At 47.7% G+C, this 24,792-nt stretch overlaps 2 protein-coding genes across 3 annotated transcripts in view; one reads left to right on the top strand and one right to left on the bottom strand.

The window, feature by feature from the left end:
- The window catches only part of cd276 (CD276 molecule), a 57,009-nt gene extending 38,611 nt beyond the window's left edge, over nt 1-18,398 (bottom strand). The window contains exons 1-4 of the mRNA XM_079737373.1: nt 18,157-18,398; nt 14,880-14,978; nt 4,944-5,291; nt 1,633-1,929 (exon numbers count right to left, since the gene is read on the bottom strand). Of these exons, the coding sequence (XP_079593499.1) occupies nt 1,633-1,929; nt 4,944-5,291; nt 14,880-14,978; nt 18,157-18,193 (781 nt within the window). The 5' untranslated portion in view covers nt 18,194-18,398. The remainder of the gene's footprint in view (nt 1-1,632; nt 1,930-4,943; nt 5,292-14,879; nt 14,979-18,156) is intronic.
- Nucleotides 18,399-18,952: 554 nt separating this feature from the next.
- ubl7b (ubiquitin-like 7b (bone marrow stromal cell-derived)) lies at nt 18,953-23,995 on the top strand. Of its 2 annotated transcripts, none has more exons than XM_079736295.1 (11): nt 18,953-19,009; nt 19,456-19,636; nt 20,038-20,157; nt 20,257-20,342; nt 20,642-20,726; nt 20,840-20,897; nt 21,466-21,596; nt 21,839-21,888; nt 22,035-22,211; nt 22,761-22,874; nt 23,675-23,995. In XM_079736295.1, exons 1-11 carry the CDS (start codon nt 18,962-18,964, stop codon nt 23,813-23,815), a joined length of 1,191 nt encoding a protein of 396 aa, XP_079592421.1. In that variant the 5' UTR covers nt 18,953-18,961; the 3' UTR covers nt 23,816-23,995. The 2 variants fall into 2 exon arrangements, with proteins under 2 accessions (XP_079592421.1, XP_079592422.1); XM_079736296.1 differs by lacking the exon at nt 18,953-19,009 and adding an exon at nt 19,023-19,087.
- The last annotated feature ends 797 nt before the right edge of the window (nt 23,996-24,792 follow it).

The following is a 24,792-nucleotide window of genomic DNA, read 5'->3' as shown; positions in this document are numbered from 1 at the left end:
ATGCAGTCTATAGAACTCACTGGCTAAGGCACCCTTAGCCACACTAAAGGTTTCTGCGTGGATAAAGGGATGTATAGCCCGATGTTAGCATGGCTGCAAAGGAAAATGACACGTGGATGCAGCCAGTTACCATGGTTCCTTCCAACAAGGCAACAGGGTATAGTGCCGCGTGGCATTGAAACGAAAAAGCCCCTCAAACCCAATCAAATCATCAATCCGACCAGCCATCCAGCCCTGGTTTCCCAATCTGCTCTCTTCTGCTAGGCCAGTCATTTCCCAGCCCGTTGAAGCGTTCCTCCCTGACCTATGACTGGACCCCACCAGGCCAGCTACAGCCCACTCCGACCTCCGCCCACAGAGCCGGACCAGGACAACTCTACTCATTTATGAGCCATTTCACACAGCGCTGCTTCCGGTAGAGGTCCTCGTCTGGCTGTAGAGCTGAACGATTCGGGGAAATAATCAAATTTTGATTATTTCGACCAGTATTGCGGATGAGATTTAGTATACGATTTTTTTTTCAAAGCTCCTTATGTTCTGTATTATTCACTAAACAAGCAATAAACCATTATATAGTATGAACAACACAACATTGGAAGCAGCAAACATATAAACAGTTTTTTCCTTTAGGCCTATATGTTTAGATGAATTGAAATTATAGCATCTTTATTTAACTCATGAATTGCAAAAGAAAAATAAATACAAATGTTGCTGATTTCCAGTCAGTAACAGTTAGACATCCCCCACCCCCCCCCCCCAAAGAAAAGATGGCGGTTTGAATTCGATTAATCGTCCAGCCCTATGTGGCTGGTCCTACAGCTCCTCTCCCCCCCCCCACACCCACTGGCAGCTGCAGCAGGGAGGAGAGAGGAGGAGTGGTGGGGGAGGTGTGAAGTAGAGGCTAATCCAATAGGTTTGTCCCGCCACAAACGGCCGTATCAGCCATAAAGATGAGGAGTGTGAGGAACCGAGGGGCCGCTCATTCCACGGCGCTAAACTCTTCATCAGTGGATTGTATCTTTAAATATTTGATACACTCCTAATTGAGGGGAAATAATCATCCACTGATCTAATTTTGCGATGCGCAAGAACTAATGGCTATGCTCACTGGACCTATAATTGGACCTACTATTACTTCCAGTTCTTTTCCATTACACTCTGTGGTGATGTTCCTGGTTGCTCAGATGAACAGAAGACAAACCAGAGTTTCTTTCTCTCTTCTCAGACTGAGGGTTTGATTCACGTCAACATACAACGCCTTTAATATCAAACCTGCCGCCTTGCCCCAGAAAACAAGACAACATGAAGATGATGTTGGAAGATTTGGTGAACATAAATCTATATATAGATTTATATAGATATATAGGGAGAGAGAGAGAATGGAGCGAGAGAGCGAGGGAGAGAGAAAGAGAGAGAGATGGGAGAGAGCGAAAGAGAATAGAGCTTGGAGAGAGAGAGAGAGAGAGAGAGAGAGAGAGAGAGAGAGAGAGAGAGAGAGAGAGAGAGAGAGAGAGAGAGAAAAAACTTGACTCGATATTAGTGAGCGATTTGGTTTGAGGATGGAGCATGAACTGCGGAGACGACACAGTGGGTAAACAGCCTCAGGGTTAGAGAGAGAGAGTAACCACTAACCAGTGATGGTGACCGACATGTGCCCCTGGTCCCCCAGCACCGGGTTGGTGAGGCGGCAGGTGTAGGTGCTGTTGGGCACCAGGATGATGCTCAGCACGCTGTGGACGCTGAACAGGCCGTCCTCATTGGCCACCAGCGAGCTGGTGACGTTGTCCGTCAGGTTGTGTCCACCCCCGTCCTGCCACAGCACCTCGGCCTCCGGGTAGCCGCCGTACGACACGCAGGTCAGGTCCATCTCGTCGCCTGGCCGCAGGTTCGAGTCCGGGGGCAGGGTCACCGCTGGGTTGGAATATGCGGCTGAGGGAAGGGAGATGAGGAGATGAATTATTGATGAGGAAGGGTGCGGGCAGGATGTCACCGGGAGGACAACTGAGGTGGAGACGTGGAGGAAAGTCACCCTTTTATTGGGATGACAAGTCAACGGTGGACATCAGGGGAGATAGGCGCTAAAGAGCAAAAACTCTGCTATCTTAATACAAGAGACTACTGTTTTATAAGAGTGATTTAAGCTCTGCTTGTAATGACGGTTTTCTGCAAAAATAACAACAACCATTCATGTTCGATCACCAAACAATTTTCTTCAATTCCAGAACACAAATCCCTGACCGGCGATGTCAATGCTCCCGCTTTTCCTGCACATTTTCTGTTGAAACGTAGTTAATGCAATACATTCAAAACAGCCCAGAACCTAAGATTGTATCGGAAGCCTTCTGAATGCCCCCCCCCCCCCACAGGGTAGAGCTAGGCTCTACCCTGCCTTCCCCAGACGAGGAAATGGAGCCTGTTAGCTGGGACATCATCAGTCTCTTACACGCTATTTGAAGGGGAGGCTGTCAGTTAGGTGTATACGGTGGGAGAGGGACCTGGCGAGGGTTAAAGGTACGGGGTGTCTGCCTCTTCGTCGAGTCACGGCCCTGCAGTCCCAACCGAGCTGAAACGCGGGCGACGAGCCAACTGTATTCCCTGAGCCAATCATAGCACGGCAAACAATGGAGTGGGATAATGGGGGGTGGGGAGGGTGGGGTGGATGAAATAAGTTTTTCTGAGCTGCCTTTGAAAAGTGGACTCTCAATATAGAGACGGATTTAGTTTGGCACATGCTAACTTAGCTCGCCGTTTGAGTTTGAGTGACAGGCAGATTTCCAGCCAGAGTGCTTTTCATTTTCTCCCGAGCAGTAAGGGAGAGTAGATGATTTTAACTATTAATGGTGCCAAAAATAGAAGGTCGATAAATTGAATGCATTAAGACAGAACTGATTATATTGGAGACTTCTTTTTCGTCATCTTAATAAGCATCCACTTTCAGAACTGCAAAGAAAAAAACTGAATTGTACAGAGCTAAATAATAATACGTGTTCAGAGGTATTAGTTTGTTCATGGGTAGACCATGTTTATTTTAAATAAATACAACTCTCTCGGTCGTGAAAGTTAGTGTTGGAGTCACACTACGGCAAAGACATTAGTCAGGGCTGATTGCTCATTACAACAGCTAGTAATCAAAGGGGTGGATATTGACCATGACAAAGACCACAATCAAGGACTATTGACTGAACACAGCTCAGCCAAAGCCCTGAGGAAACTATCATCGCCGTTTCCTGTCTGGTGTGGAGAATTGATCCGATAGGCATGTATGATAGAGTCAACACTGGCGTAGGTACGAGCCCATCTCCGCTTACGCTTCGTGTGAAAAGTGCAAAATAAGCTGTCAGCAACATGTCAGTCGCCTAGCAACAGTGTGACAGCTGACGAACAAACGTCATGTTGTCAACATGAACGCACGTCAGGTCCTGGAATCCACGAGAAAAAAGAGAAACATGAGCTGTTGAATAAAGTTCAATGTACAGTCAAGGGATCCGGGGAGCAAACAATGGGTGACATATTTAGCCGCTTGGATTCCAAAGTTTACACAACAAGCTGTTAGTGTTCGAGGTTAGGACAAGAGTATACACACACACATATATGTTTAGAGATGAATCCTTTAACAACCTCGCTTTTTTATAGCAAACGCTGCTTGTTTTAGTAACCTTCACAGTGTTGCCAACGCTGTGTCTGGATCTCTGATACACGGTCACAACATCCTCTCAATGAGATGTAAAGGATTGAAAAGGGAAGGAATAAACAAACATCACCTCATGCTGCACCTGAACATGAACAGAAGATCTCTTCCCATTGGACATCCTGAGCCTAACGGACTAGCGTTGATATGTTGGAGGAGTTGTGGCGTTCTGTAGAGAACAATCCATGATCTGATCACGCCAAGAAATATATACCAAGTATCATATGAATACCTAAATCTTGAATATTGAATTTGAATTGAAAGAAATCACAAGGATAATAAAGAAATCACAAGGATAATAACATAATGTATGAGATGCAATTGAATAACGAGTCTGATAAATGAGTCTCTGAAGGATCAACCCAAGATCTTAGCACAGACGTTTCTACATAGCCTTGTAAATGGTATATGGACTGCATTTATACAGTGCTTTTCTAACCAGTGGCCACTCAAAGCACTTTAAAAAATCGCCTAACATTCACCCATTCATGCACACATTCACATGCAAGCAGTCACGTCAACCATGCAAGGCAGCAGCCAGCCCGTCGGCAGCAGGTAGGGTGAGGCGTCTCGCTCAGGGACACCTCGACACTCGGCTAGGAGGAGCCGGGGCTCGAATTAGCAACCTTCCGGTTACCAGCCAACCCGCTCTGCCTCCTGAGCCACATGCCGCACTCATAAACCAGTGAATGGACGGGCATGGGCAGAACTCCATCACACACAGCCTCCCGGTGGAGCACGGCGGTGCACATGCCAGGCCTGACCCACTACATAACATAACACTGCATATCAAACACAACTTGGCTGTTTGATACACTATTTTCTTGCACTGTTTGCATGCACTGTTTAAGCACTCCCTCAGTTAACATTGGCTTGCATAGTATTCTTCTTGCATATTATTTCCCTGCATACATGCATATAGCATTTTTGTACTTTTGTACATTTCTACTTGTTTTTAACTCTTATTCTATTTGTAACATGGTGTTTGCTACTGCTGGAAGCGCAGTTTCCTAAGGGGATCCTTCCGGAGGGATAAATAAAGTTCCTATACATCCATCCATCCATCCATCCATCCATCCATCCATCCATCCATCCATCCAATCAAACCACTTGGCTGACCAGTGCTGGGGCCCGGCTGGGGTGGACTGGGACGGGTGTGGTGGGGGGTTGGACGGTGTGCGGGGTGGGGCTGACGGGTGGGGACGGGTGGTCCTACGCTGTGTGTGTGTGTTGTGGGTGGGGGGGGTCGACTCACCGGCCACCTGCAGCAGCAGGGCGGCGCTGCTGTAGTTCTGCACCCTGACGAAGCAGGTGTAGCTGCCCTCGTCGGCCACCCCCACCCGCCGCAGGAGCAGCGAGGCGTCGCCGCCGAGCAGCCGGTCGGGGGACAGGGCGGTGCGGCCGGAGAAGGCCTCGGCCTGGTCCACCAGCTGGTCCTCGCCGTCCCAGTAGCCGTGCACGCTGCGCTTGGTGTCCGTCAGCTGCCAGAACACGCTGATGTCGGAGGGGGAGAAGGGTGCCGTGCCGCTGAAGGTGCAGTTGAGGAGGGTGTCGTGGCCCTGCAGGGCGACCACCGGCAGCTCGGGCACGAGCACCTGCATGGCTGGAGAGAGAGAGAGAGAGAGAGAGAGAGAGAGAGAGAGAGAGAGAGAGAGAGAGAGAGAGAGAGAGAAGGAGGGTTTAACGGTGTCGTATCTGATATGGATCAATGTTTTGTAGTTAGTGTTTCAGATTTTGACTTCTTTATTGTTCTTTATTGTTCTTTGGCAATGTAAATGTTTGTTTCTCATGCCAATGAAGCTTTTTTAATTGGATTTAATTGAGAGAGAGAGAGAGAGAGAGAGAGAGAGAGAGAGAGAGAGAGAGAGAGAGAGAGAGAGAGAGAGAGAGAGAGAGAGAGAGAGAGAGAGAGAGAGAGAGAGAGAGAGAGAAAAAACTCGACTCGATATTAGTGAGCGATTTGGTTTGAGGATGAAGCATGAACTGCGGAGACGACACAGTGGGTAAACAGCCTCAGGTAATGGAGATATCCAGGGAAGGAAAATGACACTGCTGTTTAGCTCACTGCCGACAGGACGATCTGGATAACTGAAGAGCGGACGGCTCTCTTTTAAAGACTTCACGCTCAGGAAGAAATCTAACAAACTCCCGTACACATCTATTCTTCTATAGCCGTATCAATATTGTGATACGGCAGTGACAGTAGACAACGGCTATGATGCCAAATATCATCAGAATAACAATGTATCACAATAAAGCCCCCCACAATACGAGTCTGACGCCAACATGAATCATCTTTTTCATTTGGGGAAAGGAATCAAATATGGAAGCATCATCTCTGATAGGCTGCTCTCTGGTGCGTGTTCAGTGACTAAGCGAGCAGCCCGCCGCGGTGGGTAGCAGAGCTGAGGAGAGGGGCAAAGGGATTCAACGGTAAGCATTAAGACTTTGCTTTGCTCCTATAGGCTTTGCCTGCCTTCGAAGACTCGGGGCGATGGGATTGGATGGAGGAACTAACGCTATATCCCTTAGCTTTGTGAAAACCCTCAGGGAAATACTGTAGGTGGGGGAATAACTTCAATAGGTCTCTTATCCTGGTTATCATGGGAATGAAATGGGACATGGTTTTCTCCTAATACAGAGACTACTCAATATTGATTTTGCGTTTTCAGTTCTATCTCTGTGTCTGTGTGTGTGTGTGTGTGTGTGTGTGTGTGTGTGTGTGTGTGTGTGTGTGTGTGTGTGTGTGTGTGTGTGTGTGTGTGTGTGTGTGTGTGTGTGTGTGTACATATGACTAGACACACACGTATGTTTACACACGTCTACACATGGTGCATACGTGCATGTCCGTGTGTGTCTGCGGGTCTGGACCGGGCTCTCTGCAGCCCCCGGAGCAGGGAAAGCATCGCTGCATCATCGCTGTGCTTCAGAGGCAGGCGGCTCGGAGCCACAGCGCACCTCTGCTATTCACAGAGTCAGCATCTGCTCTGTAATCCCTGTCTGCTCTTAAACTCTCCAAGACACTCATCCTCATCACAGGGTGGGAGAGAGGGAGACGAGAACACGCCAGCCGGGCCGCTGGAGAAACACATTCACAGTGAACACTCCCGCCCGCGTGATTGGCGTAATATCAGCCCATTCCCGGCCACAGCCACCGTGTTGTATTAGGAAGCCCGGCTTTCAAGCTGAACAGATAACATCGGCCTAGCATCACTTGTTTTGATTACTGGAGTGGCACAAGAGTTGCTTTTTTTTTTCCCTCCATTGAGAACAAACAAGTCTTTCATCAAAAGGTTTAAGGCGGGGACGGATGTTGGGACGGATATTCCTGCAGAAGGACGGAGGGCGTCGTTACAACACACTGCCTCTCTCCCTGCACCCTCACAGGCCCTCCTGGGGGCTGCACTGCAGGCATACTGCCCCCTACTGCTCTGCCCCGCAAGAGCAGGCTGCTGGGGAGCAGACAGGGGGGAGCCCATCTTCCACCCCAAACATGGTCCTCAGCGTTCGGTTCAGAATGTGAATTAGCGTGGACGTGTGTGTGTGTGTGTGTGTGTGTGTGTGTGTGTGTGTGTGTGTGTGTGTGTGTGTGTGTGTGTGTGTGTGTGTGTGTGTGTGTGTGTGTGTGTGTGTGTGTGTGTGTGCCGGCGCACCTGCGAGCACGCATGTACGCGTGTGCACAACACTGTCATGTTTAATGAAAATAGCTTTGATTTACAATGTGTTCATTTTTGTATTGTTTTTCCCTCCCTTTGGAATTCATAATTGCTGGCCTCCTGAACCCGCCCGGCGCCTCAAAAAAAACGCACAAAAACGGAACGCTCAAACACACAACAAAACATTGTGTTCTCCCGGACACACCTTTTGTCCATTCGGCGGGTGTGTGTCTGTGTCACGGGGTCATCGCTCTGCCCGTGTTTGTGTGAGTCCCGCAAACACCGCCAGCCACTGCGCTCCAGTCTGCCGTCGCCGCAGAGTTGACCAAAACAACAAACCTCTTCAAATACCAATCTGGGGAAGGAGCAGGGGACGCGGAGTCGCTGACCCCCCAATTTACTACCCACACCCTGTTAGAACGACGGCCAAACAGGGTTTCTCCCCCTCCACTGGGAAAACAAGGGCTGCGGTTCTACAGATTTCTAAAGCCTCCGACCGACGGCCCTAAAAAAACTATACTGTATCCGAACCAATCTTGGCTGGAGGAGGTAACTTTGCGTCAAGGGAGATAACACATTTCTGTGCTGAGTGTTTTTTGTGCTGTTGTTTTTTGTGAATAGATAAACCTTGTTTTTTTGTATTATGAGTGAAATACGTTCTGGAGATGAATTCAATACATCTGTTAGCCCCGGATGACTCACTGAGTATTTTGAGGGTTGAATGGGGGTAAGAGCTGTGCATTACTCCACTCACTAAACAACTAATCCCTTAACACAGAGTAAACAAATGATATACGGATTGAAGATAGGCACTTGATCTATCTCCTCTCTCTCTTTCTCTCGAAATACCAACGGATGAATAATTCACCACTCGTCGACACACAAGGTTGTTGTGTTGGACCACCATTACAGTTATTTACCATCATGGTTGTATCATTATTTAACATCGTTATTATGAGATGTTGGCGCCATGTTCACCAACAAGCCAGAACCCGTTGACTCCTACAGGCAATCAGGAAGTAAACAACGTGGAAGAGAGACGGGGTTAGAGACGCAGTCAGAGACCATGAGATCCTAATTTGGCAGGTTAGCTGAATGCAGGAGTGGGGCTGGAGGTGGGGGGCTGGGCCTTAAAAGCAGATCTCAGAGCCCCCCCCCCCTGGCGGGTGTGCAAGATGGATGAACGGAGGGGCGTGTGAGAGACTGAGGGATGGGCGTGCGAGAGCGACGGACGGGGCAACATTTCCCGCTCCTCCCTCCCTCCTCCTACCGCGATAAACCGTCGCTGAGGAGGCCGCGAGGAGGACGGGGGCCAGCCCGCGGCCGCCGGGATTTACACGCTGCAATTTGTGTTTACGGCGGCCGGACCCTGTTTGACTGCCTGCAAGACAGAGCTGGGCACTTTCACTGCCGACGCAGAATAAACTGTCCTCCAGCCTTGTCTCGCCGGCGTCTGGCACACTCTGGCCCCCCCACGCAGCGGAGCTCCGCTCGGATGGGGGCGGGGTTGGAGGGGGGGAGAATATGGCAGGAATATCCATGATGTCTGCATCTCCATCTGCTCTCCTGCTAAGGAGCGCAGTCAGGGAACGTCTCGTGTCTCTTTCATCTTCTTCGCGGTCATCATCCTCATCATCATCATCGCGGCCATCACCGTGGTCGTCATCCTCCTCCTCCTCCTCCTCCTCCTTCCGTTTGTCTTCGGCGGGGCCCAGCTGGGGGGCCAGGCCCCGGGTAAGCCGGCAACAGCAGGGGTGGGACTGAGAGGCGGCGTGGGGGCAGAGCCATGCAGGCTGCCCAGGTAGGGAGATTATTACAGTCGCGGCGTTCAGCTGGGCGACAGGTGGACAGGCCCGTGTGATGGGAAACACAACGCTCACTCCGTATGTGCACACAGTCACGTGCACTTATGTACATTTAAATAGTTGACGAAGGCACATACTCAGTCACACACACGCACACTAGTGCACACACACACACACACACACACACAGACACACACACACGAGTGCACAAACACATACACACACACACACACACACTGTCTCACAAACAAAAACATACACTCAAACATACTCTCATGCACAACGCAAACAGACAATTTAAGACTTTTCGGAGTCAGGGTACCTCTTATCAGCCTTCTCAATAAACAGAATGGGACTAAAATTCTAATATCCTCCCTTCAGACCCATTCAACCATCTTCCAGATAAACATCCCCAGTATCACATAAACATAGAAATTATACATCCAGTACACCCAACAGTCAGTAGGCAGTAGTACCTAACACTGACATGGCCAGGATCAATTAGTAAGAACACAATCTTTCGAATGACATTGGTACAATTATAAAAGGGAATGATGACGCTGATTGCCAACACCAGGAACATCCAGCCTCTATATTATGGGGACACACCATGGGCAGTAGTGACACAGCACAGCAAACTCAAAGGCTGCACTGTGGTTGGGATCCAGTCGGTCAGGCTGAAGATGTGAGGATGTATGCTTGGACAATTCTGCCCCCATATGGCGGTTAATGTAACTGCAGTTTTAGCACCTCATCATCCTCCACATATTTTGGGCCAACCCTAAAATGAGGCTGTAGGAAGGAGCTTTGAGTGGGAGGGAGAGGGCTAGGGTTAGGGGCTGTATTATAACGTGGCCCTAACCCTTGCCAGGGTTCACCCTAACCCTGCCAGATATACAAATACAGTGGCATTTTGTTGAATTGAGTCTTTTCTGTCTGCCTTTCTTATTCAAGGGCAAATTATGAAACTAAACCGATTCGAAAAGTGTTGCCATGGATCACAAAACTCACATTTCAGATTGTTTCACAGGGTTTTTGGTCACTCATCAGATATTTTAGCAAAACAAAAAAAAGAGTAATTTAACTGCTTTCCACTTATTCATCACAATCTATTACCTATTACTACTTACTTTTGCCCAAGTCATTGCCATGTAATGCCATGCCTGCATTGGTTAAAGACAGCAGTACATCCACATTTGTGATGTACTGCTGTCTTTATCCAATGCCTGTGTTTACTAGAAGGTGGGCAGACTACTGAAAGGAGATTATTCTGCCCAGTTCGGATGCAGTTGAAGTCTCAGACCAAGAGGTCGAACGACAAGTAGATTTGCAGTTCAAGCGGTTTAAGGCGATATCAGGTGCTGCCAGACTCTCCAGGCAGGAGACTGAACTCTTTCCTTCACATGGTTCACTCATACTAGAAAACAGAAGAAGGTCTTACAATAGGGATCTATTTCGCTGCCATGTCTAATGAGTTCCATTATGTCAGAGTACATTTATACAGAAGCCTTTTAGAATGTAATTATACAAATGACAAAGTATAACAAACATGTTTCCGTACTCCTACACATTGTCTTAATGTGTACCGCAGGGTGAAATGTAATTATTCTCAGAAGAATTATTTTAATATATACCAAATGGTAAATGTTATAATACTCCTACACATTCACTTAATGTACGCCACTTGGTTAAACGTAATTATTATCGTACCTATTATCTTAAAATATGTCACATGGTTAACCCTAATTGTATCAGGGACATTATTGAAACTTTCAAGAATCAACACATATATGATTATGAGAATGCCAATTCAGTACATTAGAATATATTGTTAGGCAGGCCATAAAGGACCATCCATCATCTTTAAAACATCATGATGAGGGCAGAGCATTCATGACCTTGTTCTAGATGAAAGAAATTTGATGGAGATTACATCTCATTTGAAGAAGACGAAGAAGACGAATTGTTTTTGCTTCTTAGCAATTCACACACTGAAGTGTTCCCTCAGTTACTCCACTCAAACTTCCTTCCTTTCTTCCCCTCCTCACACTCACACCAGATATCGGATCAGGGACGTAGAGCTGGGCAGTGTGGGAGAGTGATGGTGGGGATATGGAAGTGCGTGTTTTGGTGCGTGTGCATGTGTGAGGTGGGGGCTGGGACTCATATCCCGTCAATAACGCGTTAATGGGCTCCGGCAGGCAGATAATAGGGTGAGGTGCAGAAGAGCAGGGAGATAAGGCCAAGCCCCTATCTCGCCAAGCCGGGAGACAGAGGGCCAGTGATGATTAGCCAGAAGGAGGGAGAGAGAGAGGGGGAGAGAGATAGAGAGAGGGAGGGAGAGACGGGGGAGGAGCGAAGGGGTGAGGGACGGAAGGCGGGATGTTTTGCAGGGTGGGATCCTGAGACCGCGCGGCTAAATCCGGATGACAGGCAATAAGACGCAGCGTAGGGTTGGGGCCGTGTAATTACAAAGGAGCACCGAGCGGGTTGATGAGTGCCCGACTTCAGAAGGGTGAGATAAAGGTTGTCTGGCTGTAATCCACGTGATGAGGAAAGGTGTTTTAAACGTGTCCCTTTTAATAACCGCAGCCGAGTCACACATGCACAAGGCCAGCTTTGAATGTTTCTACCTTCCCCAAGTCCACTGATGCCAATGGAGCTCAGGGCTAGAAACTTTCCCACTGATGGCAGCAGGGAGCTTGGTCCGTCTGGGTGAAACCATGAACCTGTGATATCCTTCCCCCATCAACACCCAACCCTGGGGGGCACCGGGAGTTATGACCTCCCCCCCCACCCCCCCCGTCCTCGACCAGGAATATTCATGATCAAGCCAGCAGTCACCGATGCTTTCCAAGCACAGCACAACACAAGCATTCATTCATCTCGTTTTCCTCAGCCCTGCAGACCCCGCAGAAGATCACATGACCCGCTCGACAGCTGCAGGACCTGTTTATTACCATATTTATATATTTTTGAGCAATCCCACTAGGCAGGATTGTGTGGTCAGTGAGTGATGCAGTCTCAGTTTCAAGGAGAAAACCAGGAGGCAAGTAGAGACATGTGTATGTGTGTGTGTGTGCGTGCATGCGTGCGTGTGCGTGCGTGCGTGTGTGTGTTTAAAGTGGAGAAGCAGGGGGCAGCGGTGAGTGCTCAGTGTTCATTATGTATGCACTGTAGCAAAAAAAAGCAATCTTTGTCTCGCCGTCCTCGATTGTTTTTTAAAGGATACTTGACTGGACCCAATCAAATTAGCAAGAACATCATTGATACGGGGTAATAACCCTAAATTGAATTTTGGCGCAGGCTAAAAGGTCCCCCCTCTCCGCACCATCAACTGCTGTGGAGAGGAAGGGAGGGGTTGATGGAGGAGCGAAGAGGCCATTTGTAGTTAGCAAAGCTTCAAAGGCAGCACTACCAGAGATGTATGACTGCCTATGCACTGCCATGCCAAGTACAACCCTGTGTGATAGTGACAATTACCTGGTATTGCTGCCTTTCTGATCGAGAATCAAGCCATCAGTCTAGTTTTCTGGTATTTGTGTGAATCTGAATGGTTTGCTTCATTGTGTGTGTGTGTGTGTGTGTGTGTGTGTGTGTGTGTGTGTGTGTGTGTGTATGTGTGTGTGTGTGTGTGTGTGTGTGTGTGTGCGCGCGTCTGTCTGTGTTTTAATAGCAGGGGTGCAGTGCACAGTGATGCCTTCAGGTACACTGTAGACAGCGGGGTTTGAACACACAACCTTCGGGCAGGGTCGCGTGTTCACCGAGCCGAAGGCGGCCAGTCCCAACGTTGGAATTCTTCTGGAAGTCACCAGCGTTTCTGCGCACGCTCACACTGTCCTACCCTGACCAATAGGGTTCTGCGGATCAGGAGTGGGCACCGGAGCGTCAGTGCAATCTTGCCTTGCAGATAAGGGTGTTTGCCGGCATTACAGAGGACTCACACTGCTTAGAACAAGAGATGACAGAGCCGCTAATCCTAAGAAACTGCAGGAGAGAAGTCTGGAAGAAAAATGGCCACAGGAGCATGTCGGTTAGAGTACATCCATGCATGCAGAGCCCACACACACACACATCCACCTGTACTGCTCTGTACGTAGAACACACACACAGATCCACCTGTACGGGCTCTGTACTTAGAACACACACACACACATCCACCCATACATAGACACACACACAACCACCAATATGTAGACACACACACAATCACCCAAACGTAGACACGCAAATCCACCCATACATGCTCCGTACGTAGCGCACACACACTGTGCAAGGATGGAGACACTGGTCCGATGCCAAACGACACGTCGCTTTAAGTTTCCTAGCGGTGCGGGAAGCGAGCAGCAGAATGGCCCCAGAATAATTCAATTAGTGAGCTAGTTTAGCAGAGAGAGCGGATCACCATGTGAGCTACAACGCTCCATTACCGGAAAGTAAACGATCTCTGTCGGCCTCCTCCTCCTCCTCGTCGTCGTCTCCTCATCCTCCTCCTCCTCCTCTTCCCTCCGTGCGAGGGGGAGAGAGCTCAGCAGCGGAAGCAGGGCTGCCCCGTAATGAGTAGGCTGCGGGCCCATTACTGCCCCGGGACAATCTGCCGCTAATGACCCGCTGAAGACACTTTAAGTCTGCACGCCGGAGACCGAAACTGACACTATATAGAGTCCTCTGTGAGTGTGAGGGGTCCCTCCCTTTGGAATGGATCCTGGGGAGACCCAGGTTGCAGTGTCCGTTCCCTGTTTTATAACACTTTTACAGACATGTCTTTATAGTAAAAGCTCTTATCGTCCGATCGGCCTAATATTGTGCTCTTTTCATTGGCCTTACGCGTTTTTTTACAGTTTTGTGGTGGGTTTTATCGTCTACTTCTTTTTAATCATCCAGTTGTATTTTTTATTAGTTTATCCTGATTTTTATACAATTTATGGCAATTTCATGGTTGCTGGAGCGTTGGAAGGCTTTGCTACAATAGAGGCGGTGTTGATGCTTAACTTGACAATACGAACTCCCTTCTTGTATTTACAACGTCGGGGACACGCATTTGGTGCAAGCCCTGACCGTGTTTACCTTTTTTACAACATCGATTCTGCTTAGAACATCAGTTCTGTTCCTCAGAAGCAAAACTTTCAATGTCTTTTACCGGTATTATCTGACTCATGCCGTCTCATCCGGCACATCAAACCACCACCCGAACACCACCCAAAAACACTCCCACCGTCACTCTCTTGAGTCACGCAGCAGAACAAAAGAAGTGCTCCTCTAGCAACTTAGGTCTAGACCTCAGCCCGGGCCCGGGAGACAACTCTTCTGTGCTGCGTTTGTCAAGAGGCAAGACTGTTCTCCTTCAACCACCTCAATAGGATCGCATTGTCAGGAGGATTACACTGAAGTATACCTTCATCTAAAACAGTCTGCCTGTGTGTGCCTGTGTGTGTGCACGTCAGTGTGAAGTTACAGCCAGCAGTGTGCCACACCCTGCGTGTGGGTAAATAAGAATCTGTTTCATTTCGACAGGATTAATACCTTCCTCAACACAGGCTTTATAGGCTTCGTCTGCCTCGACATATTAGTTCTGGGAGTAGCTCCGTTGGGGCTTCTTTTGTGTACCCAGTGAAGCCATTGGAGGGTGCTAATAGGTGTTCCAGACCCACTGTGATATTTCCTCAGCGGTAAACGTGATGCTGGGATAAATGGCGTAAAGGCAGACAGGGGGTTGGAGACAGCACTCACCCCGAGACTGGACCACCAGCAGGGAGAGCAGCAGGAGGGACAGCATGATCCTTAAGGGAGACAGGGAGCCGTTGGCCTTCTGGGTCCTCAGATGCAGAGCTGTGGGAAACAACAGGAGACATCACATCAGACACTCAAGAACCAGGACGCAGTTCGGTGTATCTGAGTAAGGCGAGGATGATGCAAGAGTAGAGTAATACCTTTTTGAATGTATTTCTCTTGAAGGAAAATGAAGGAAATATTGCTTAACGATTCAAAGCAAAACTTGAATTGGAATTATGATTAATTGGTTGTTTCGTGCAGAACAAGAGCGGAATCATAGCAAATGAGGAACAAACAGCTCCGGAAATGAATCCCCATTCAATTCTCATACACAGACAGTGTCAGGACACACATTCTTCGACAACTCTCGCCACTCCCATAGTCCCTGTGGAATTAAGAGGTGTTGTGATTGACAAGTGATTGAAATCATTTGGCCAGCCATACATCTCTGTGTAGATTCTCTTTTGGATGTGATGTTTCATCAGGGATGAGGAACTCATTAAAATGGAGTTCTGTATGTCTGTCTGTCTGTCTGTCTGTCTGTCTGTCTGTCACTCGTTCTTGTCTGTCCCCGTGTTTGTCTTTCTATCCGTTTATTTGCCTGCTTCTTCTCAACTCCCTATTCTAGGCATACCTGGGGGCAAGTGTGTGCGTGCGTGCCTGCGTGTGTGCGTGCGTGCTTGTGTGCATGTGTGTGTCTGCCTGTGTGAGTGTGTGAGGGTATAGTGATGCTACTCAAGGTCAACATAAAGATAGACTATAAATAAGACACAGAGGGTAGAGAATAGAAATGGGTGGTTAATGTGACGTCGGTATAAAATACATAATAATAGCAACATAAAATCACACGGCAAACATTTGGGCCATCTGCTTTTACAGCTGAGGGGGCTATCAAACGCTTCCAAAGTGGGACTCAAGAGATTGCTCCAAGATGCTGGAGAGAGATATCTGGGGAATGCTTCTGCATTGTCACAGCGCCCCCATGGGGGTGTACTAGAGTCGTCGTGTGTAACATCCACCTATGCCAACTGTTAATCATATCCAATCTTATATATATTTTTATACCTGATAATACCTATAATGACGAATGCCAGTACCCGAGGCCATCGCATCTTTCTTAAACCTGTTTCTCTGAGAAATGCTCAACAAGACTCCCTAGATCACAAAGTGTTAAAACAACTTTCATCTTGGTATTATCAACAATTCCTCAAAATAATGCTCTTTGCCTTTGGTTACAGATCAGCACTAAACCACAGCCACTTTCTTTCTCTGATGTTATTTTTATCCACAGGCCACAGCAAAGAGGATGTGGGTAGAGAAGAACTTTGTCACAGAACAGCAACAACTTGCTTACTCTTCACTCTCAGGAGCTCTTCCATTAAAAGACGCTGTCTGCCCATGAGTCTGTGGACGTGCTGGTTTACCAGCTCAGCGTTCTTGCCCTGTTACCAGCACACACACATTTACCGTAAAAGGCAAGGAAATTTGAGAAGGGTGCAAGCACATGTAGTGAAGATGAGTCATCCTCAATGTTTTTAAATCTTAAAGACTTTTCCTGAAAAGTTTCAGATATTGAGTGCTATTTTACTTAACACAGCCGGACAAGAGGTATGCCACATTGGCTGAGTTTCCCCTCCACTAGACCAGACTGTGTATAGTCTCTGTGCTGGGCAGACACCAGGAAGTCATCAAAGTATGTTGTTTTTTCACAGTGTGAGTCAAGGTACTTCCTCTGATCTGTTCCAGTAGGAAAGTCCCAACTTGTTTCCACTTCTGAAAGGGTGGAAGATCTTCTCTTTGTCCATCCATGTGACTGACCAGATGACCACAACATTAGGGTGACTGGTATTGTTCACTGAGAAAACTGTAAAAACTAGCAGGAGATTAATTAACAGCAGCTATCCATATTTTCACAATAAACCAATAATGTGTGTGTACTTTACTCTGAGAATAAGCATTCGTTAAGCTGTATTATGATGATATAACTCAATCCGTATCTAGCTTTCATTCAACCTTCTTAATTAAAAATCTAAACCCCAAGGGTTGATTTGGGTTGCCCTCAGAAGTTTTCCAAAATCTGTTTGGTAGAATTGTCAAGATTGAATGTTTGTGGATCTGAAATCAGCATATGTTTCCATAATAGAAGTCAAAACAGTGTTTGTATTTTGATGCAGACTACATTAACTAAAAGGAGCTTTGCCTCCTAGTTTTAAACATTTGACAAAAAAAGCAGTTTGACAATCTTTCATTGTGCCATGTACGATTCCAGATTATGTCCCCGGTTAACTTTCGACCCAATACTAGGCTACACTTTATAAATTTGCCGACCCATCTCATTCAGGTCATATGCACCCATTTCATTCAGGTCAAATGCTTTAGCCCTAATGTACATATTTGTCTGTTGGTGCGTGTGGAGGACTAAGCTCACTTCCTGTCTGCATCTCTTAATAGCTCTTACTTCCTGTCTCCCTGGGCTATGTAGCAAAGCATGAGGCTGGGTAATAATATGGATCAGAAAGACATGCCACGTGCCAACGTAATAAAGAGAGACTTAAGGTGGTGACCACAGCACAGCCTGCTGTGTGTTGTGTTGTGTTGTGCTGTGTTGTGTTGTGTTTGTGTTCGTGCGTCTGTGTGTCTGTCTGTGGCTGTTTACATCTTACATCGTATGTTTACATCTGTAAAATATGATATGTTTAAATAAATGCAAACATCCTAACACACATCTAACTAAATAAAGACACTGACTTAGGGAATGTAATAATACTCAATTGAAATAGAAATACACATAATATTGATACTAAAATATATAGTTATATAATACCTATTAATAAACCACATTATTGGTTGTAGACCTATGCTGTAATGTGCCATTGACCATTAAACGCAGCAAATCCAATATTTGTGGCAGTGGTTATGCTGTTGTACCAACTTTATGTCAAAGGTGGCGCAGTCCATTTCATTCACCAAGCAACAGCTGCATGGGAGGGAAATGGAAAAAAGGGATATCTGTGTATTTCTAGGCCCTATCATTGAGTGAAACATTAAGTCAATAAATGATAAGCTTTCGATAGAAAACCGCTGTTTTAGGCTTACTTCACAGAGTATCTCCCAGTTGTTGCCAGTCTGGGAAATCACTGTTTATGTTTGCTGTACTGTTACTGGGGAACTAGAGGTACGATCATCGGCTTTAATATACTCGTGCTCAGAGTTAAGTGTAATATATCAAGCTTACCATGATAGAGGAGCAAAAGTTTAGGATCAGCAACCATCCAGCGGCAGTGATACTTGCGGTTGATCTTATTTTGGGGAACAGTTCATTCCCAGCAACGTGTCAGTCTCAACACTTATCTGACCGAAGCCAACAGCCGGGATATCCAAAATGTGATCTAAAGTGTGCGACTATTCCGGTTGTCTACTTATCTGCCACAATGTACCACTCTTTATTTCCTATCGTTTGGTTTGGATCGTCTCTCAGAAACCACTCCTTTGCCGCTTTGTCCAGCGGTGATGTCATGAGGAGGGGCGGGGGTCCACCAGCCCGACCCCGCAATTAACCATTTATGTCGCGTCTGCTAAAATCATATCTTCGGTGAGTGTGCATGAGTGTCTGTGTGTTTGTTTGGTGAATGTTTGCATGTGTGTGTGTTTTTTTCAGTCGCCTCATGCATTAAGATGCATATGATTCATTTATATAATTTAAAATCTGTGTTATCCACCTATCAACAGTTTTTAATTCGTTCTTCAACCAGGGACGTAACTGTCTGTTACGTTGTTCGTTATGTGATGATTAATTTCTATATATCTGCATTTATAGAGTTTAACGTTATGATTTAGTATAGTATGTGTTTGTTTGTGTGGGTCGGGGTCTGTGTGAACGTTGAACGTATTTATAAATCGTTGTACGTATTTATTTATCGTAATACATTTTCTGATTTGGCTTAATTGTCTGTAATATTAAAAAAAAATCTAACATAAAAATAAGAAAGAGCGAATAAACATTATCGGTGTTGGCTGAGCTGATCACGTGTCTTGGTGCTATGGACCACGTGATAAACCCAGAAATGAACGACGTCAACACAACACTGGTGAGTAAGCGATACAACCTCACTATAGTGTACTATACTATAGTACTCCCTAGTATTGTTGGCCTCTGCGTGTTTTTGGTGAGTGGGGTGGTGTTATTTAGCGGTTCGTGTTGTATACCATCCAGCCAACATTATGTAAAAAAAAAAAGAGAGCACACATCTAATAGTAATGACACACACAATGTACTGTTTAATATACATCCATTAATAACAGACACATGTTGTAACATCACTGTTTAATATATATATATATATATATAATACTAATGTCCAACATCATGTCGGCGGCATACCAGATAGTTCTAGTATGGAGTACTTCCTAAACGGGGCAAGATGACGCCCCCTCACCCTGTACCGGTGATCGGGGGTCCCGGTCTATATAGAGCAGCTTGCTGCTTAACACTAGTCGGGTTATTTGACCGCGGTCCCTCCGTTTCGCCACCCAGGTGGAGATGACTTCGGTGGACTGGCAGCTGTCGCTGAAGGTGGTGGATCAGCCCAAATCCACCTTCCACTTCCCCGAGATGATGCCCGGCGACGTGCCCCCCGGGGAGTACCGGGTCGCCACCCTGAAGCAGCTGGTGGCCGCCCAGCTCCCGGACTCCGTCAACGACCCCGACCTGATAGGTCAGTTCAACAACCCGCCCAGTAGACCTACTACTCGTGTAGGCTACTACTCTTGTAGGTAGTAGACCTACACAAACGATGCCGGTCTTTCTAACCTGTAGCATCTAGTGTTGTTTTTTTAGTATTCGTTGTTTCATTCATTCCTGTCGTTGTCATTAATACATGGTCTGTTAAACTCTTTGAGACTGTGCCTGTGATTAAGGGCTATACAAATAAAATTCAATTTAAATGAAAATTGTAATTATCACCTGCCCTTAAAACAGTTGATTATCTAAATTCCCAAGGTTTGTTAACGCCAGCATTACAACCGTGCAGTTGAGCTGTATGTTGCCTTATGTTGTTATGTCCTGCAGTTAGCTCTACCTTGCTAAGTGAGTTTGTTTTACCTTGTGGTTTCCTAGAGCTTGTCCACTGTGGTCGCAAACTGAAAGACGACCTAACGTTGGACGCTTATGGAATTCAACCAAAGTCGACCCTTCACATCCTCAAAAAGACTTGGCCAGAGACTGACAGTAACCCAGGTATGTCGCTGCTGGTGCATATGATGATGGAGACGTTGTATTAAGTGTGCAGGATTGCAGGGAAGTGTTGCTCTAATCGTGCCTCCTGATTGCCCTCAGAGCCTGTGAACCGGGCCACGGCAGCGAGAGAGTTCAGAGTCTTCCATGCGGCTCTGCACTCTGTCAACACGGCCTACAGAGACTCTGTGAGTACCATCATGGATATGCATTATTGTGACTGCGAGTATAGTACTCAGCACTGTTATTCAAGGCGTGGTTAAGGTACTCCCACAATACTGTTTGATTGGGCCTGGATAAAACCCAACATCTAGTTACAGATCAAAAAACTAGATAGCATTGTTTGTGTGTTGTTTTTATAACCCACTTAGCAGCAAACCAATATTGACCATATTGTGCTGTATTATTTGTATTGTGAAGAAGCAGAATGCAGCAATCTGCCTGCAGTAAGAAACAAGCATAGGTAAATCTTGTTCCCCCTTCCCAGGTGACTAAAATGCTGACCAATAAGGAGTCTCTGGACCAGATCATCGTGGCCACCCCGGGCCTTAAGTCGGATGCAGTGGCTCTGGGTAAGAACACGTGGTTCCTGCTTGGCCTTTGGAACGTCATGAGATGTGGTTTCTCTCACAATGCTAGAATCAAGTCCTTTGTTTCATCACATGTCTGGCGCGTGTGTTTGCAGGGGTTCTGCAAGACAAGGATCTCTTCGTTCAGTTCGCCGACCCCAGCATGCTGGACATGTGAGTACTGGTGTTATTTAAGCCTGATTCAAGTGATATAGCGTACTCCTGCAGACTCTCCTCACAGATAAACACGCGTATCTGCAAGTGCTCGCTTTTTGGGTCATACATACAATTGTAATAAATAAGCCGATTATAAATATGGCCTATAGGGCCAAACAACCGAACCAGCCACCTCATTATACTTACTGGAGAGCTTACTCTGGCCTTTACAGGCCAACAAAGTTACTATGTGAAATGGTAAATTGACTGCATTTATGTAGCGCTTTTCTAACCAGTGGCCACTCAAAGCGCTGTCCAATATGACCTAACATTCACCCATTCATGCACACATTCACCCACCGACGGCGGTGTCAACCATGCAAGGCGACAGCCAGCTCGTCAGGAGCAGTTAGGGTGGGGTGCCTTGCTCAGGGACACCTCGACACTCAGCCAGGAGGAGCCGGGTATCAAACTGGCAAGCTTCCGGTTACCAGCCAACCCGCTCTACCTTCTCAGCCACATGCCGCCCCACGACGTGCAGTGTTGCTCCAGCCATGTGAACCGTCTTCTGTTCCGCCTCCATCAGGTTAATCAGCTCCCACCCAGCGCTGGTCAACGCCATCATCCTGGTCCTGCACTCGGTGGCTGGCAGCATGCCCGCCACCAGCAGCAGCTCCTCCCGCAACGTCTCGGCCAGCTCCTACAGCGACATGCCAGGTGGCCAAGAGAGAGCCTTTTTAATGCCTTGCCTTGTGTGTTGGAACAAAGCCCTTTCTAGTGGCATTGTGTGTTGGAACAAAGCCCTTACTAGTGTATTTGTGTGTTAAGACAAAGCCCTTTCTAGTGTTTTGGGATGTCCTCAAGACAAAAAGCCTCCTAACCTCTACCTGCTTCCTTTATCTGTATCTATACTTACTGCCGCTTTGAATGACTAAATCATAACTCTTTTTTTCGCACAGGAGGGTTCATGTTTGACGGCATGTCGGACGATGAAGATGAATTCCAGTCCGTGAGTGAATGCATCTTTACATCATTGTGAACCACAACACCCAGTGCAAAACCTCCTCCGACCTTCTCTACCCCCCCGTGTATCCCCCCCGTGTATCCCCCCCATCCAGTGCAGACCCTTCTAACACACGCGTGTCCCCTCCCCAGGGGAACCAAGCGGGCCCCTCCAGCCGAGGGGGCGCTCCGATCGGGGTGCGGCCCCAGTCCCTGAGCCACAGCGGGGCCGCGGGGCCCCGGCCCATCACGCAGAGCGAGCTGGCCACCGCCCTGGCCCTGGCCAGCACCCCCGACAGCAGCGCCGCCACGCCCACCACCACCAGTCAGGTGAGACCCTCCGGACCCCTCCCAGGAGGGCGTTCGACTCCCAGTGGAGAGGCACTGGGTTCTATGCCTGACGTTCGTGGTGTACCTGCAGCCCTTATTGAGCGATACGCTACACCACTCCCTGCTCCTGCTGACTGTATCTGAACTAAGTAAAGAAACCCTGAGGTATTTGGGATAACGACTTTTATATGCTGAAGAAGAAGACTTTTATATGCAGAGAATTTCTTTCTTTTTTTTAAAAATCTTTTTCAGAGATAAAAGGTTTGCTATACGTTACGGCAAAACGATGGCTGCTATAGTGACGGATCACCAGAGCCACGGATGCCTGTATAGAGATATCACATACAGAGCAGCGTCGATTAAGTCACACAGCCCAAAATCAGAATACCAGGGGGGCCGGCGAGGAAGTCCTTAAATGGACGATCAGATATAGTTGAAACGAAGCGTTTAACCTTTTGAGTCCAGTGACGCCAGTTCTCGAGCATACGGCTCCCCGTGTGTGTGTGTGTGTGTGTGAGAGTCACAACGCGATGCTTGTCGCTCCTCCAGGCTGACGCAAGCAGCGGCGTGTCCCCCATGCCTGCCGGGACCCCGGTCAGCAGCGACCTGTTCAGCCAGGCTCTGCAGCAGGCCCTGCAGGCCAGCAACATGTCCTCCCTGCAGGTGAACCTCCCCTTCTTCAGGGCTTCTTTTACAGAGCCTTTCTCCGCTGTGAACCCGATGGAGCCGTGCTGTTGTAGCTGGATGGAGACTGAATGGCATCTTCAGAACATGCTAAACTTCATGTGTATTATAACAAAGATCCTCAAATGTTTTGTCGAAGCATGCTCGTACGCTTCCGTGATTCTCATTATCGAGGTGCGGAAATATCGGGGTCAAACGTCCAAGTGTCTAGTACAGGTCTTCATCCACCAGTGGCTGGTGCACAAGTTAGTGTTACAGATGGCAAGAAGTTATTTCTTAATCCTAGATGGGGGATCCTGGGCTCACAGCAAAAGTACAGTACAGAGAATAAGGAGAATGTAAAACCTATACGAGCAAACAAAAAGACTATAAGAATAATGCTGGCATTTGTCGGTACCCTGGGTGGTGTAATGAGGACCAGACTCACTGTGGGGTCCAGGGTGGTGTTACGAGGTCCAGACTGACGGTGGGTTAGGGGTCCAGGGTGGTGTAACAGGGTCCGGACTCACTGTGGGGTCCAGGGTGGTGCAACGAGGTCCTGACTGACGGTGGGTCTGGGGTCCAGGGTGGTGTAACGGGGTCCAGACTGACGGTGGGTTTGGGGTCCAGACTCACTGTGGGGTCCAGGGTGGTGTAACGGGGTCCAGACTGACGGTGGGTCTGGGGTCCAGGGTGGTGTAACGGGGTCCAGACTGACAGTGGGTCTGGGGTCCAGACCCACTGTGGGGTCCAGGGTGGTGTAACGAGCACTAGACTCACTGGGGGGCTTTGGGTTCCAGGGCCGCTGGCAGTCCCAGATCCAGCAGCTCCGGGACATGGGCATCCAGGACGAGGAGCTGATGCTGCGGGTGCTGCAGGCCACCGACGGGGACCTGCAGGGGGCGCTGGAGCTCATCTTCGCCGGCGGCTCAGGGCTGTGAGCCCCCACTCCCAGGGGGGGAACAGAGGGGGTTCGACAGAGGAATAGCCCGGCCGCGGGGGTCCCAGTCCTTCGGCGTACCGTTGCTTTCTTTGGACGAGTTTAAACTGGAGTGAACTGTGTGTTTTCATTTTTTACTGACCGTTGGAGACTTTGAATAAAGGCGACGATTCTATTTTGAGTGTGCAAATAGTTTGCCCAATTACTGACTGCAACTAATAAACGAACTTTGCTTTCGATTTGAACGAAAATTATAGAACATCAGTCTCATTTGTCGTGCGTTTGTGAACGGAGTGCGTGTATATCATTCTGAACTAACGACAACTCACCTCGTTTTATAGTAGTTGCTTTATTGCGCCACGTGCAGTTCGTGAAGTGTCCACTAGATGGCACTGCAGTATTTCGTTAGAACTTGCTTTCCCAACTGCATTTTTTTTTGTTAATGCTTTTTGTTTTTCACCGGGCGAGCTATTTATAAAAAAAATAACTTTTAAACTATACACGCTGTTGTTCTTATACTAAATATTATCCAAAAAAGACACTCAAGAGTATATTCTAAAGCACTGCATGGATATATATTGCACATAGCCTCCAATAATACGATGCTCAGCATCGGCAATACTGTCAGAAAGCTTCTGTTTCTCTGTTGCCTCACATATAGCGGAGGCGGAAGCCAATTAGCTTTGTTTCCTTCTCTCGCACCACTGTAGGCCTCCATTGTCAATCTGCAGTAATTACCTGGTTTTATTACTGCGCGCGACAGCTCCATCAGCGCCTTGGCCTTTGATGTGCGCTGCGGAACCCTTAAGAGCGCTTCAAGTGTTCGTCTGTCTCTCCCCATTGTGTGTGTGTGTGTGTGTGTGTGTGTGTGTGTGTGTGTGTGTGTGTGTGTGTGTGTGTCTGTCTGTGCGCGCGCGCACACACAGACAAACCTGCGGACAACTCCCTCCCCCGCTTGCCTGCAAGGCTATTTCAAAA

Source organism: Pollachius pollachius (assembly GCF_949987615.1).
Source record: "Pollachius pollachius genome assembly, chromosome: 5".
In the NCBI taxonomy this organism is placed as follows: Eukaryota; Metazoa; Chordata; class Actinopteri; order Gadiformes; family Gadidae; genus Pollachius; species Pollachius pollachius.
Note: the sequence above shows the minus strand (reverse complement) of the source record. Positions and strands in the feature narration are given on the sequence as shown.